We start from the raw sequence: 16,017 nt of genomic DNA, 5'->3' as shown, positions 1-16,017 counted from the left end.
TGGACTTTATATTATTGTTGTTGTCTTGATTTTTGTTGTTGTTGTTGTTGTTATGCAACTGCATTTGGTAGCTGTTATTGAAATCCTAAAAAACAAAAAAAGTGTAGCTTGACAAATTAAGGACCCACAAGGTTTTGTTTAATCTCCCTCTCCCAACTATAATATTACATTGTTTAGAAGAAGGAGTCTTTTATTTTGGACTGTCCCTGGGTAGACATGATGAAACAATAATATAATATAATATTGGTCTGGGTTTCTGGCTGTCACTGCACAAGACATTTTAGGAATAGAGCACCTCTCATTCTCTTGCTCACTATTGGTCTCTCTCTGTAGTTATCTCTATAGGTATCGTGTTTTTATGGTAGAAGGCAAATATGTCGAGTATTTATTGGAAATGATTAATAATCATTGATTTAGATGTAGCCAGCATTCATACTATACATGGATTTTTAAATTCTAGTACACTATCTTTATATATTCCTATAGAATAAAATGTTATGAATGCATGCAAATAGATACAACGCAGATTAGACACTGCTTGAGAAAAGAAAATGCCTCAATCTTCAGTGAAATGTATTGTTTTTGTCTTCATAGAGCAGGTGGAACTTGGGACAGTATTGCATGACACGAAATCAGAATTTCGTACGGGATCATTTAAGTAGTCACTTTTCTACTTACCTCACCAATTGAGAGGTTTTACTATAAATTATGCAGGTTATTTGTTGTTTCCCTTCCAGGTTCTTATATGTGGCTGCCCCCCCCCCACCACCCTTTTCTAAATAAAACAGCAGCAGTGATTTCCGTATATGACAGCTCCTCTTTCACTTTAAGATGGAAAACGCGCAGCCTCGTCAACGCTGCGATTATTGTTAGCTGTGACTGCCATAGTCCAGCCGTACATGTTGCTCTCTAACTGAGGTGTGAAGGGGGAAGCATAGGAGGCCAAGGGGGGGGGATCTGTGATTGCTGTCTGCGACTGACCTGATTATGATTATTACAGCTCCTTGGAATTCCTCCCAGATGGTGCAGGATTTGTGGCGTCTTCATGATAAATATGCCTGTTGTGCCAGCTTCTGTCGCAAGATGCCTGTTGATAAAATCTGGGCCTCGGTGGGCGGCCAGGAGAGCGCACGATAGGGAAGCGGCTATTTTGATGGGAGGGGAGTGAAGTTATGTTGGCGCGGATGCAAAATCATGACACAGAGCAAATGTAAAGTTACCAATTATAGTTCCTGAATTAACTAAAACATATCCTCTAAAGCTGATGAGTGTTGTTAACAGCCCTGCCAAATTTGAATGTTCCAAAAAAACCTTGAAAAAGAAAATAAATTAATTAATGAATAAATGACGACAACGAACTGTTCTATAAGTTGTGGCACCTGGGAAAGATGCATTTTTTTTGGGGTGTAAACATGACCAGCTAGCTGGCTGGCTGCACAGTGTAGTGGTAGAAAATGTCCTAGTTATTTTATTGTAATGAAGTAAATCACAATGAGGGCTCTCGAGTTCTCATTTAGTGAGATGGGAGGACTCATGCTCGACTCCAAAGTGCATTGATGGGGCACCGTTTCAGTACGGGCCAAATAATCGGGGGGGAAATGTGTAGCGCTGTTCTTCCGCACAGAAAGAAAAGAAAGAGTAATGGAGGCTAGACTCAGGACTGAAGAAAGTTTCTGCGAGCAACAGTATGGTTCCATGCCTAGAAAGAGTACCACAGATGCATCATTTGCCTTGAGGATGCTCGTGGAAAAGAGAAGGTCAGAAGGAGCTACATTATGTCTTTGTAGACCTAGAGAAAGCCTATGACCGAGTACCAAGAGAGAAACGTTGGTACTGCATGCGCAAGTCCGGTGTGGCGGAGAAATATGTTAGAATAATACAGGACATGCATGAGGGCAGCAGAACAGCGGTGAGATGTGCCGTAGAGGTGTCAGAGGAATTTAAGGTGGAGGTGGGACTGCATCAGGGATCCAGTCTGAGCCCCTTCGTGTTTGCGGTAGTAATAGATAGTCTGACAGATGAGGTTAGACTGGAATCCCCTTGGACTATGATGTTCGCAGATGATATTGTGATCTGCAGTGAAAGCAGGGAGCAGGCGGAGGAACAATTAGAAAGATGGAGGCATTCAATGGAAAGGAGAGGAATGAAGATTAGCCGAAGTAAAACAGAGTATATGTGCGTGAATGAGAGGGGCGGTGGGGTAAGAGTCAAGCTCCAGGGAGAAGAGGTGGCGAGGTTGGATGACTTCAAATACTTGGGGTCAACAATACAGAGCAATGGCAAGTGTGGTAAGGAAGTGAAGAAATGGGTCCAAGCAGGTTGGAACAGCTGGCGGAAGGTGTCTGGTGTGTTATGTGACAGAAGAGTATCCGCTAGGATGAAGGGCAAAGTTTCTAAAACAGTGGTGAGGCTGGCCATGATGTACGGGTTAGAGACGGTGGCACTGTAGAAATAACAGGAAGCAGAACTGGAGGTAGCAGAAATGAAGATGCTGAGGTTCTCGCTTGGAGTGACCAGGTTGGATAGGATTAGAAATGAGCTCATTCGAGGGACAGCCAAAGTTGGAGAGAGTGAGTATGTTGGTATAAGAGATAGTGAGATAGTAGATATAAGATATAAAAGTCTCCGCTATGATGAAGGGCAAAGTCTATAAAAGAGTGGTAAGGTGATGTACGGATTAAAGACAGTGGCAGTGAAGAAACAACAGGAAGCAGAACTGGAGGTAGCAGAAATGAAGATGGTGAGGTTCTCGCTTGGAGTGAACAGGTTGGATAGGATTAGAAATGAGCTCATTAGCGGGACAGCCAAAATTGGATTTTTTTGGAGACAAGGTTAGAGAGAGCAGACTTTGATGGTTTGGACATGTTCAGAGACGAGAGAGTGAGTATATTGGGAGAAGGGTGTTTGAGGATGGAGCTGCCAGGCAAAAGAGCGAGAGGAAGACCAAAGAAAAGGTTGATGGATGTTGTGAGGGAGGACATGAGGACAGTGGGTATCAGAGAAAAAGATGCACGAGATAGGTTTAGATGGAAAAAGACGACACGCTGTGTCGACCCCTAACGGGACAAGCTGAAAGGAACAGAAGAAGAACAACAACAACAAGTGCTGTCCCTCCGCAGTTCAGTACAACAGTTCTCATTCTTTGAATGATTTCAGCAAATATCTTCAAACATGGATAATGTATTTAAATTTACTGAATTCACTTACAAAGGTCTTAAACATCCTTCTGGTGACTAATCAGAGGTGGACTTTTTTTTTTTTAATACTGCAATAATTCTGTCCACTGAAGGTTGCTCAAACTGAACGGAGATGTATATTCAAGAAGAAGATGAGGAGACTCTGAACGCTTTACTTGAGGAAAATAATATATGGAGTTTAACTGGGGATAGACAGATAGGGAGAACGTTGCCATTCTCTTAAAAGTGGACTTTGCTCTAATTAGTGTATATCTGTCTGCTCACAGGCAAAACGTATCCCAGGAGGCTGGATGCGGGCCTGCTTTTCTCCCTTGTAAGGAAACTGAGCTGTTAATCTTTAATCATTTCAGGCGGGTTGCTGTGAAATTGTATGTGCTTATCATTCGCTTTTTGGCATGCAATCAAGATAAAGTTTTCTGCAGCGGAAACAGATAACTAACGAGGTATACGTTCTGACTGTTGAATGTTTTCTTTCTTTCTTCGTTTCTTTCTTTTGAATGTAATCAGTGAGTACGTAGTTGAAGAGAGGAAAGAGAGAAAAATGAGCAAGAACAGGAATCAATTATTCATTTCAGAAAAGAACCCTGGATCTGCTGTAGAGCGTGGAGAATGCTCAGTTAGGTTCCAGGGCTTCTTGCTGCAGCAGGTACTGGGTGTCTTGAATCTGTGCAGGGTACAAAAGAAATGTCATAATTGTCAAGACATTGTGGAGTGAAATGTGCTGCCTCGCGTCAGAACTCTTGGTCTCTGCTGTATGTCATTCCAGGTATTCCAATAGAATCGGCACCTAAAATGCACAGCCAAAAACACGGAAAAATAGCCACAAATGAATCATTGGACTATTCTTCTATCGGTGGAATGAGCTGAAATAAGTCATCTGGAGAAGGAAACCATCAAACCTAAGACAGCTGGAGAAGTGGCAAGGAGTGGAGTATCATACCTGTCGACAGGTGCAAAACTCTGACACATAAAGTAATCCTTTGACTTGATATCTATCCATCCATCCATTTTCTGAGCTGCTAATCCTCACGAGGTTCGTAGGAAGTGCTGGGGCCAATCCCAGCTGTCAACGGGCAGGAGGCGGGGTACACCCTGAACTGGTCGCCAGCCAATCGCAGGGCACAAATAAACAAACAACCAGTCACACTTACAATCACACCTAGGGGCAATTTAGAGCGTCCAATTAATGTTGCATGTTTTTGGGATGTGGGAGGAAAGCAAAGTGCCCATAGAAAACACATGCACGCAGGGGGAGAACATGCAAACTCCACACAGGCGGGGCCGGGATTTGAACCCCGGTCTTCAGAACCCTGAGGCCAACCCTCAACACTATGCCACCTTGACTAGATATGTTAAACAAAATACTGAGCTAAGATCTACATCATGTTCATCTAGACGGCTTTCATTTGTTTTTTAAGCAAATCATAATACAAAAAATGAAAACATTCATTAGGTTCGCTGATCAAGAGTTTAATCAATCAATTGCCAGAGGGAAAAAAAACTGTTTCAATGCCTGCAACTTTTGAATTTCATTGATCAGCAGCGCTTTCCCGACGGAAGGAGCTGGAAGAGCTGGTGGCCAGGATGTGGAGGGTCAGAAAAGATTCTGCCTGCTCTGGACCTAGTTCAAGTTGCATGTAAGTCCTTGATAGTGGGTAACGTAGTGCCGACAATCCGTTCAGTGGTTTTGCTTGCCTGTTGCAGTCTGAGTTTGTCCTTTTTTAACAATTTCTCATTATTCCAGTGATTACTTTGGGGTTTTGTTTTGTTTTGTTTTTAATGGAAGGTCACTACAGAATGTCCAGAGACACAACAAGTATCGCTGATGTATCATAACAAGTATTGCTGATGTATCATTTACTTCTGCTGTTTCCGGATTGGGTGGCATGGGGGGTCAGCTGGAAAGTGTTGGCCTCAAACTTCTGAGGTCCCGGGTTCAATCCCTGACCCACTTGTGTGGAGTTTGCATGTTCTCCCCGTGCCTGTGTGGGTTTTTCTCCGGGCGCTCCGGTTTCTTCCCACATCCCAAAAACATGCAACATTAATTGAAGACTCTAAATCGCCCCTACGTGTGATTGTGAGAGGCTGTTTGTCTCTATGTGCCCTGCGATTGGCCAACAACCAGTTCAGGGTGTAGCCTGCCTCCTGGCCATTGACAGCTGGGATAGGCTCCAGCTCTCCCCCGCAACCCTCGTGACGATAAACGGCTAAGAAAATGGATGGATGAATGTTTCCCGAGTGTATGGTGGTGAGTTCATACAGTGTATATCACATAAACATAAATACTAGGAGCCTGTTTTTGTCATCAAATTAATCTAATATCCATTTCATTAGTGATGCATTCCTTCAAACGTGATATGTTGGGGTTTCTTTTGAGGTGGAACATTTTTGCATATATTTGGACTGAGGCTCAAACGGTGAACGAGTTCGGGAAATTCCCTTGTCAAGAGGGAATGAATTATGCATTTAGTCGCGCAGGGGGTTGAGCAATACTGTTTAAGGAGCTCTGAGAATAAGGACAACTTTGAATTTGTCCCTCATGTATATTTTCTTTCGCCAAATCCTTCTTGCCTGAACATGCACCGGCCTTGACTTCCTTTGCCCACACACCCATAAAAAATACTTTTGCTGATTTTTGCCACACACAAATTGTCTACAGAGCGTTTGGATAAATACTTTAAAAGATGATGTGGACCAAAACCAAGCAGAAGGATAAAAGGAATAAAAAAAAAAAACAGGCACTATTGTATTCTGAGGGTTGGACAATCATAGCCATACAAACAGCAAACAAATGTGTTCTCAAATTAGAGACGTAATATCTGAGAAAAACTCTGTATAGTAGACCGCACAGAGTTCAAATTCAAGAAAATATGCATTTCTTTGGATAAAATACAATAACCACCGTGTCTGTGTCAACAGCGTTCTATCTTGCAGTTGAAAGCTCTTCCTCAACCTCAGTGGGCCAGTTCCATCCCAGTGAAGCCCACATCCAGCTCATGTTTGTTTTCCTTCTCCCTTCTCATGAATTTTTCATCAGCCGCTCTGTGACACATTTCATGTGTTTCCCTTATAAAGAGCACAGTAAGCATTCTTCCACGAGCTGATATTTGCTTCTGCCCTACTGTGACTCTTGATTATGGGCTGTTTACCCCTGCCTGGTGGGGAGTTTTATTGTTATTATTTATTTAGTTTTGGCTTGAAAAAATCTGGTTCGTTTTATAATGGACGTTCTTGTTCTCTTGGTGGAGCAGCTGATAAAGTGTTGGCCCCACAGTTCTGAGGTCCCGGATTCAATCCCGGACCCACCTGTGTAGAGTATCCATGTTCTTCCCGTGCCTGTGTGGCTTTTCTCCGGGCACTCCGGTTTCCTCCCACATCCCAAAAACATGCAACATGGGTGTGATTGTGAGTGCGGCTGTTTTGTCTTGATGTGCCCTTCGATTGGCTGGCAACCAGTTTGGGGTGTACCCCGGCTCCTGCCCGTTGACAGTTGGCATAGGCTCCAGCACTCCCCGTGACACTTGTGAGGATAAGTGGCTAAGAAAATGTATGGATGGATGTATAAAGAGTAGGATATCAATATTAACCATATTCCAAGGTAAAAAAAATATATTATTTTCCATATTTTCCCCTGCTTTCATTCATCTACCATCCATCTGTGCATTTTCTGTACCGGTTATCCTCACTAGGTGTGCCAGAACCAACCCGAGTTACCTTCAGGTGAGAGGCGGGGTACACCCTAAACTGGTCGCCAGCCTATTGCAGGAACATATAAACAAAAGGAACATATGCGGAAACAAAGCACCATTTGTTCGCACATTCACACTTACAGGCAATTTAGAGTCTTTAATCAACCTATCACATGTGTTATTAGGATGGGGGAGAACATGGAGAACATGCAGACAACGGGAGAACATGCAAACTCCACACAAGCAGGGTCAGGATTTGAACGCCGGTCCTTAGAACTGTGTGGCAGATGTGCTAACCAGTCATCCACTGTGCTGCGCCCTTTCATTCATTGAAGGTAAATCAGTATTCGTGTGTGCGTGCGTGTGTGTGTGTGTGTGTGTGTGTGTGATGTCATAGCATAATACATTTTCATGATACTTGCTGTCATGATATCACACTGTTGTAATGTGCATATATAGGAAACTTGCATATATTTATGTTTCAATATTGACACATTCACTTATTTGAGTTGTTTTTTTTCCCCCACTGAATTGATCCCCAGCACGAGACAGCAAACACACCTTTTCACATGCAAGTTGGTGTGAAAGCAATCGTTAATAAAATCATCCACTGGTGTCAGGGAATTACGTTGAATTATGTCGACTGAGAGCAAAGATTTGTATGTGGGGAGGAGCTAAGTTTAGCCTGGATTGTTAGTCTTCAATGCATGTACATGCCCACTCCTGTCAATTACTACATGACAGGGCATCTAATGTAATCATTACTATTATTATTATTACAATCCACCCTGTGTAGAAATGTACTGCTGCACACACTGAAGCAGGGAGTGATTTCCGGTTTTCAGGCATTCTTACGGGCACTTCTGACCTTGGTATCCACCACTCTGTTCTTGACCATTCAGCTATCCACCCACGCATCCGTCCAACAAGTACATCCATCCCCTCACTCACCTAACCATACACCCAGCCCCATACAGTAATTGGCCATAATTCAACTTGGCTTTAGCATATTTTTCCAGGCACTAATACGTCAACTCACATTATCCTTGATGCAATCACTGGTAGAAACGGGTGAGAGATGGGACACACTAATATTGCCATACGTCATCCTCAGTGCTTCTTTGATTTGGAGTCCAATTAGGACTTGTCGCCTCTATATTAAGAAAGCAGGGTGGATCGGGATCAGGAAGGTGTATAGTCGAGTTTGAGCTCAGCCTCTAGTGACCACTCAGAAAGTGATCCCTTTGTTTGTGTGTGTACGTACATCTCCCCGTCTGGAGGGATTTAGAGATATAGCCCTCTGCTCGGAGGTGACTTTTGGCTCTCTGTGGAACAAAACTGTTTTAAAATCCAGCCGTCAAAGAGTCCCACGAGCTGTTGGTAATGGCCTTGCATTGGGTACGTTCTGTAGTTAGTCTGGTGTCAGGAGAAAGGACCGCCGATGGGGAGACAACCGAGCAGTGAATGGAAACCAATTTGTGGGAAATTTGACCTGACTACGGCGCAACCGAATGACCTTGAGAAGGATGGAGAAAAGGTAACCAAAGAAACCTAACTGAAGAAAAATGCGTCAGCCGTGATTCAGTCTCTGAGAAACCGCATAGATTGAAAAGGACATCAATAATGGAAACAACTTGTTGAAAAGCATCTTATTATCACTGCAAGTGTGTTCCATCTGCTTGTGTCGATCCATCCGCAAACAATTATGGCTCTTTATTATATGTATCGTAAATGGAAACAATTCATTGAAAAGCAGCATGTTATTCCTGAAAATCGTGTACCTACAGTCTACTGTCTGTGTCTTTATATTCTTTTTCAGTTTCTAAAAACCTTGGTATCTAACATGGATGAAAGTTGCCGTTATTTGGTTATACACTTGTGTATTTTTTTAACCTTTTTGAATGCTTTATTGTAAAAACGCAGTCTTTACTTGGGTCTCTTGATTAATTTACATGAATATAAATCCCAAACTATACTTTGTTCTCAAGAAGTTGTTCATTGAAATTTCAGTTTTTCTATCAGGCCATTTTCTTGATTTGTCAAAGGAACTGAAAGACATTTGGTTAAATTCATTTTTCTGCCTCTTCCAAAGCAAGCACCAAAACCTCCCCACTCCAAAAGACTTGGAAGAATAAATACATTCACACGTTTTTGAGTCAAGTATCACAATTTATTACAAAAATTAGAACTTTTTTTCTTAATCTGTTAGTGCTGCCATGCTTTATGCATATAACAATGCAGTATAAAATCTCCACCCAAAAATCCAACAGTAAAGCAAAGATCATAGATGCTTACACAGCATTTACAGTAGTTAAGACATGCTGTTACTGTACAGAGAACATTACCATTATTGTACAAACATCTGCAAAATGCCCCATTGTCACCCGTGAATTGCATTTCAAGACAACCCCGCCTCCCTCAAGGTGTTATGACAAATACACTGATGAAATGAAATCCGTGAAAACAAAGAGGAACACGTCAACTCATGAATGCGCTGAGATTCTTTTCAACAGCCCAAGGCACTCAGGCTTGAATGTTGGCAACGGGCATGTCACCCTTCACACAAAATCACGTCAAGCAGTTGGCGCAGGGGATGAAAAGTAAGAGAGAAACCCAGCGGTCTAATGAGGAATGCATTCTCTTTTAAGGAAGTGCGCCTTGTCCGTTTTCACAGTGAAAATCCCTGGCAGTCCAAACAAGATGAATCTCTGGAGGAAATTGTTTTGTTGAATTGGAGGACATCTTTTTTTTTTTTTTACAAAGACTACAAGACATTCTACGGCATCGAATCTTTCATTTTGTGTTGCCGTGAGTCTTCTCGGGTCTCCGAAGTGGCAACGTCAAGACAAAGCCCCGGACAAACATACGCCATGTAACGCTGGAACTGTTCATTTACCAAGAACTCTCGCAAAGAGTTGTGGTTTGGAAAAAAATAATACGGTGCTCAAATTCTTTTCTTAGGATCTTAAACAATTCTGAATGTCATCACCAAAATATTTGCCTCTGGATCCTTCAAATTCCTCCGCAGGTTCAATAAATGCACTGATCTTCTCTCAATTGAGGTGGCGGCAAGCTTCAAATGTCCACTTCGACGCACCTCCGTAAATTTCAAGGCTTGTTTCCAGCCATGCAAAAACATTGCCCACCTGTGCTTTGCTGCTGCAAGTTGCCAGATTATAGATTTCTCCCACGGATAGTTTCCGATCCCAGATGTGAAAGTTGGCTAAATCTCCAACGAAAGCTTGCGTTGCGTCAAAGCCCCCTCCGTACGTGTCCTGCGCGAAAAAAAGATTGGATCGAATTAGTTTCTTAAGTGATCCCAACCTAAATTTTCCTGTTGGATTATTTCATTTCTTCCCTTGAGAGGTCATTTAAAACAGTTTACCTTACAATATCATAATTGCCTATGAAACAAGATGTTTGATTTTGAATGTGATGATGAAAAGGCTTTTTTTCCTCATAACGTGATTTTCAGCAGAGTCTAAAACAGGTATGTTATCTTAATTTCCGGCAAGGCCAAATCAGAAATCAGAATAGTGTAGTGGTTGACGTAAATGCTGAAACTCATTAGCCCATTTGTAATCACCCTGTTCTCAACTGGCAACCAGTCCAGGTTGCAGTTTGCATTTCACAATTAGTCAGCAGAAATGTGTCCGAGTCCTGAACCTGAACAGGAAAATAACTACAGAAAGCGAAGGGATGGTCAGACTGCACCAAGATTTGCACGCCAATATGGGTGGGGAAAAAACTTCTGGATCGTAATAATATGTGACAATAAATCACATTAAAGTCATTACCTGCTCTTGACCGAGGATCAGCAGGCCCTGTGGTTTTATCGGATGGTATGGGGCAAGGTTCTCACCACTCCCCCTCTTGACGCCATCTTGGAAAGCTTCCCACACACCATCCCGAGTGGTCCAAGTCACGCAGATGTGGTGCCATTTGCCATCATTGATCAGGAAAGGCAGTTTTGCAACCTTTGAGGCAAGTGCAGACGCATTGTCAATTTGTGAACGTCAAACAATCCAGCCAATGCAAGTTCGTCTGGTTCAATACCTTATCATTGATCAGTATCTCCATTGGGTTATTTCCCCATTCGATGAGCACCAGCTCATTAGCCTGGCCGGGAACGGCGTAGGAAAAAGGTGTGCCCACTCCTGGGGATGCGTTGGACTTGAGCCACATGCAAACAGTGAGGGCGTACATCTCGGGCAAACTCTTCTTCACCTTTGCATACATGTAATTGGTTCTCAGTGGAAATGTAAGCTGGAATTTATCCAGAGGCCTGTTTTCTCGCTGACCTGTTTGGAGGAAATAGAAACGTGTTTGCACGCATGGCAAATATTTTCAACGACGCAGTCATCTTTCAGAAAGCTGCGTTACCCCAACCCCATTTCCGTTTGGCAACTTAGCCGCTGGCATTTATTGCTTCTGTGTGAGGTAATTACAGTATAAACGTATCCAAGCCAAACAAAATATATTTGAAACACCTCTATTGGTGATTGCCAACCACTGTTCTGTGGGACATTAGTGTGCCGCAGGAAATTAGCCAATTTCACTTCATTGGTCACTGAAATATTAATGACAAAATAATGTATCTTTGTTCTGCCATGTAAATGCAATGATGTGACAGGCAGACCAAGTACAGTAAAAGTTCTTCCTCTAGATGACAGAATTAAATGATTAAAGGTTCTCTCTAATGATGAAAAAACTGACCCATATTCCGTAGTTCAGCACTTAAAAATCAATGTCTCCAAAAAAGAATTCCCTCCAAAAGACACTCGGTAGTAATTTTAGTCGCATTTTCTGATGAAATATTTCCTTTTCAGCCATATTTTGGCTCACTCACATTTTGGTCACGTCAGCCTGCTACAGCCCGACCCTTCGAGTGCAGAAGGCAAGGACGTTTCCTCATTGAACTTCTCATTGTCCTGCAGTGGAATTGTCATCGATATTGGAAGTCTGGATTCTTTTTCTTGTTTATTTGTTTGTTTTAGGTAAGAGTGATACATGATGAAAATTGTGACAGTAACACATTATAGTCGGCTTGTTTTGTTAGAATCATTTGTTGAAGTGACTCATCGAAGAAAGAAGACAGCCACAGGTAAGTCCTTGCAGATTAATTTCCGCATATATAAACAGGTCTCGTTAGCTCAATTGCCTTCAAGAGCTTTGAAAAACATTAGTGGGATGACCTTCCACAAAAAAAAATCCTTGTGTGTTTTGACACACATGGCCAATAAAGCTGATTCTGATTCTCATTTTAAAGGCTTTCTGTATGGTGGTGGCATCATGTAACTTGGGCAGATGTATCATTTTAATGGACACCGTAACAAATTTATGATTTTTTGTTGTTGTTGTTGTTTTGCATTGAAATATTGAATAAACATAGTTTGGGAGTTCTCGCTGTTGTGTTCATGTGAAAGTGGAACAGTATATGATAGCAACACAAGGTATACTGTGATACCAACTTGAACAAAGCCGAGTTTGGAAAATCAACTTTTTTTTTTTTTGTATTTCCTGAATAGTCGGCATTTTTGAGGTGGGGGGTTCAAAACAACTTTTTTCACACTTGAATTAAAAAAAAAATGTATTTTGTTAGTCCATGACAATTTGCATCATAAGCATGTCTAATTTATGAACGTAAACTTGTTTAGGGGCTGCACCTCAAATGCTAATGCATCCACAGAATTAAGTGTGCTGACATGATCTCATGAGACTCAATTCAAGAGTTGGATAAAAATGTAACACTGTGCATTAATGTGGCTGTAGATTTATACACACAAAGTATTCTGAAAGGTTTAATTCAATGTATTACCTTTGCAAAGTCAGAATTTTGTGTATGTAGTTCACGACTTTGCTATTACAACCATGTGACCACTCTTTAACAATGCATGTGCTCAATGTTCAGGATTTCATACTTAACACTGCTTGTATTGGGATTTTTCTGCATTCAGTGTTCATTTGTGTTTCGGGCCCAAACGTTATTCTTGATTTTTGTCCATAATATTGCAGAGATGTGTGTGTTTGTGTGTGTGTGAACACACAGTGTGTGTTTTTTTTAACATTAGAAATAAATCAACAAGTTGATGCCACCTTGTCTGCTCATGTCTCATCAGACGATGCAAGTGTACATAATGAAGTGTCCAGTGAATGGACCATCCCTACCACACTCATACACACTCTGAGGATTTACATTGGAATTATACATTACACAACAAATCCACGATGGTGATGGTCCAGATTTGCTTTAATCTCAAATTGATAAATACATCAGAGGAGCGGTGACGTTTTGAACCTCCACCTCACGTGTCATCTGGCCTCTCATAAAACCTCGAGTCTGCCAGGAGATCAGCGCTTTCCCAACACATGCACACATTTTGGGTTTTAGATTTCAAATGGAGGGATAAAAAAGATTTAATCTGCCGGAAGAGCGGTAAAGCCGTCAAATATAGTTGCTTCCCCGTAAACGTGCCCAATCTGAAAAGATCTGCTCTCGCCACAGCTCTTGCAGCACATACCTTTCTCCAGGTCTGTGATCCTCTGGTGCAGAGACGTGAGCGTGGACTCCACTCTCCCACGCTGCTCAGTCTCATTCCGGAGTCCGGGCTTCCCCTCTTCGATGCTGTTCACTCGGGACAACACCTGCTTCTCCAAATCGTCAATTTTACTTTGGAGCAGGTCTTTGAGGCTGTTGGCCTGCACCGAGTTGTTACTTCGACTGAATTGCTGTGTGAAAGGAGGAGTGTGATACACTTTGAGCTTTTAATGTGGGAAATCAACTCACGAGCCGCAGCATTAGAAGCGCCTGCATAATTGAGCAAGAAGCAATAAGAGATGAAACCGCTCTAATAAATGCAATAATATGACATTTGCATCAGCCTCAGAGTTATTTCTGATGTTTGTAGCACACAGATGTGCAACATAAGTTGACATACCCTGGCAGTATTTATGAAATAATGGCAATTGTGTAAGGACCATATGACCGATGACTCAACACAGGCAATCTCATAATCATTTTTTTATGTTTTGTTTAATGATTGTGCTATTCTGAAATGTAATACTTGGTTTTAGAGTGAATCAACTAAAGAATTTAAATGAGTTCTTTAAATGAAACATCTTACAAATTCTGTGCGCATTTATGCGTGCAACCTTATATATCTCAAATTGTTTCTCTAAGTAAAAGAAGCAAAATTATAGAGGCTTCCAGTATAATGTCATGAAAATAATACTTTGATGGAAAAATAAAGCATTAATATGTTTGTAAAATCAAATTTTATGTATTGTATTGGACTAGATTAATAATTTATGCCCTGTGGCTTGATGCACTTCTTCAATTAAGTGTTAAACGTGTTTTCCTACCTCAAGGTTCTCAAGTCTCTGCTTGAGCGACTGTAAAGTCTGCGAGAGTTGCGCCAGAGTGTCTGCGGGGCCCCTGGATACATCCCCCATGGTGTTTTTGGTCCCAGCTTCTTTCCTTCTACCCCCGGGCCGCCCTTCCCCTACCTCGGTGCCGCTCTGGCTCTCGCATCGCGCCAACTTTGAGGTCAGTTCTCTTATCGTCTCTTTCTGGTTCATGATGGTCTCTTTCTGCTGCAGGACCGTCTCCCTTAACTGTACCACAGTGCTCTTCAAATCATCACCAGAGATGCTATTCTGCAAAGTGGCTGCGCATATGTCCATATCCTTTGGGACCGAGGTGCAAATAAATTGCGTCTGTCCTCCAAAGTCTTGACACGAACTCTGCAAAAAGAGGCATGAAAATAGAAAAAATTTCCAAAAGCTCACATCCTCTGGAGCTTGCATGTTGGATTTTAGATTTTTATGATTTTGGTTTGGTTGGAGGGGAAAAAAAAAAAAAAAAAAGAAGCCGCAGTGACTTCCCGCGTGTAGTGTAATCCGAGTGTGGAAGAGGACCGGTTTTATACAGAGAGTGTGCTTGTGCGCAAAGCAGCTTCACTGCATCACCACCGGAGGGGAGGGAATCTGAGTCCCTCATTAATAGGCACCAGAGGCAGCGTCACTTCCCAAAGAAAAGCCCTTCATTTTGCTCCCGGGCTCTCTTCAATTTTTCCACTGTTTGTCACGTATTACCGTTTGTTATTCTTATTGTTATTATTGTTTTTGTTAGTGCAAGTCAACACAGCCTACTGCTTATATTTTGTTGTTTTATTGTTTTTCCATACAATGAAACCTCTCTTTCCGTTAGTTTCCGCTCTCTCTCTCTCTCTCTCTCTCTCTCTCTCTCTCCTCTCTCTCTCTCACCCCCCCACCTCTCTCTTTCTGTCAAACACAAACCACACGTGCAGAATACGTACTGTATAAATTGATCTTCAGCACCAAGGACAGCGGCATCCAAAGCATTTTTCCTGTGCTCTTTACTTTTGGGGGGGAGGGCTTCACACAAACACACACACACACGCACACACACACACACACACACAGAGAAGCAGCAGCAGCCTCAATACTTTTCTATATCTGTAGCTGTACAGTTAAATTACCTGGACATACAATTACCACCACCACCAAAACCCAAGATTATAATTACGACATTCATTATCCACAAATGACACATTTATTACCCTCCTTCGCCCATCCAGCACACATCATTCAGTTAACGCTGAATCATTAAATCGTAACATTAAATAAGCAATGAAAATCTATTGGATCTGTCAGATTCGAATGGACATATTAACCAAGAGGAACAGGGATGCATAAAGAGGATGATTAACAAATGGATTTTAATGTGTGAGAGGGAGGTGCTTAGGTGGAGTTAGATGTGTCATGGATGACTTCCATCATCCATACTGAATGGGTCGTACAGTGTACTGCAGCTGTCTGTGCGGAATCACTTAATGAGTTGACTTCTGTGCAACAATAGGAGCATCAGTAAATCGGTAGTTGATAGTTCAAAGGCAAAAGCACTAAATAGAGGACAATAGCCTTCAATTTTCTATGTCACTTGACCTTTTTGGGGGTCGCATGTAACAGCTGACATCACATCACCCTGCACTGGTCGTCACACAATCGCAGTTTTTGGAAAGCGAAAACATTTTTGGCCCCCCATTGACCATTTTAAAGCATTTAGTTTCTAGAATCCTGGCACTGGGGGAAAATTACCGCATGTGAGA

General features: G+C 42.0%; 2 protein-coding genes across 8 annotated transcripts in view; one reads left to right on the top strand and one right to left on the bottom strand.

Moving 5' to 3' along the window:
* Positions 1-14,359, top strand: part of LOC133514537 (SEC14-like protein 1) — a 42,859-nt gene extending 28,500 nt beyond the window's left edge. For 2 of the 7 annotated variants that reach the window (XM_061846309.1, XM_061846316.1), the window contains 3 exons: positions 3,964-4,147; positions 4,738-4,834; positions 7,072-7,218. Coding sequence is in view for 1 of the 7 variants with exons in the window: in XM_061846316.1 (XP_061702300.1) it covers positions 3,964-3,988 (25 nt within the window). In the remaining 6 variants the exon portion in view is untranslated. Of the gene's footprint in view, positions 1-3,963; positions 4,148-4,737; positions 4,835-7,071; positions 7,222-8,297; positions 8,436-14,254 lie in introns of those variants that run through there. The other 5 variants (XM_061846312.1, XM_061846315.1, XM_061846314.1 and 2 more) reach the window with 5 other exon arrangements.
* nptx1l (neuronal pentraxin 1 like) lies at positions 9,910-15,128 on the bottom strand. Its single transcript, XM_061846318.1, has 5 exons — positions 14,249-15,128; positions 13,408-13,615; positions 10,943-11,187; positions 10,684-10,863; positions 9,910-10,161 (listed from the first exon to the last, which is right to left on the bottom strand). Exons 1-5 carry the CDS (start codon positions 14,690-14,692, stop codon positions 9,940-9,942), a joined length of 1,299 nt encoding a protein of 432 aa, XP_061702302.1. The 5' UTR covers positions 14,693-15,128; the 3' UTR covers positions 9,910-9,939.
* Between the last annotated feature and the right edge of the window lie 889 nt (positions 15,129-16,017).

Source organism: Syngnathoides biaculeatus, chromosome 16 (assembly GCF_019802595.1).
Source record: "Syngnathoides biaculeatus isolate LvHL_M chromosome 16, ASM1980259v1, whole genome shotgun sequence".
In the NCBI taxonomy this organism is placed as follows: Eukaryota; Metazoa; Chordata; class Actinopteri; order Syngnathiformes; family Syngnathidae; genus Syngnathoides; species Syngnathoides biaculeatus.
Note: the sequence above shows the minus strand (reverse complement) of the source record. Positions and strands in the feature narration are given on the sequence as shown.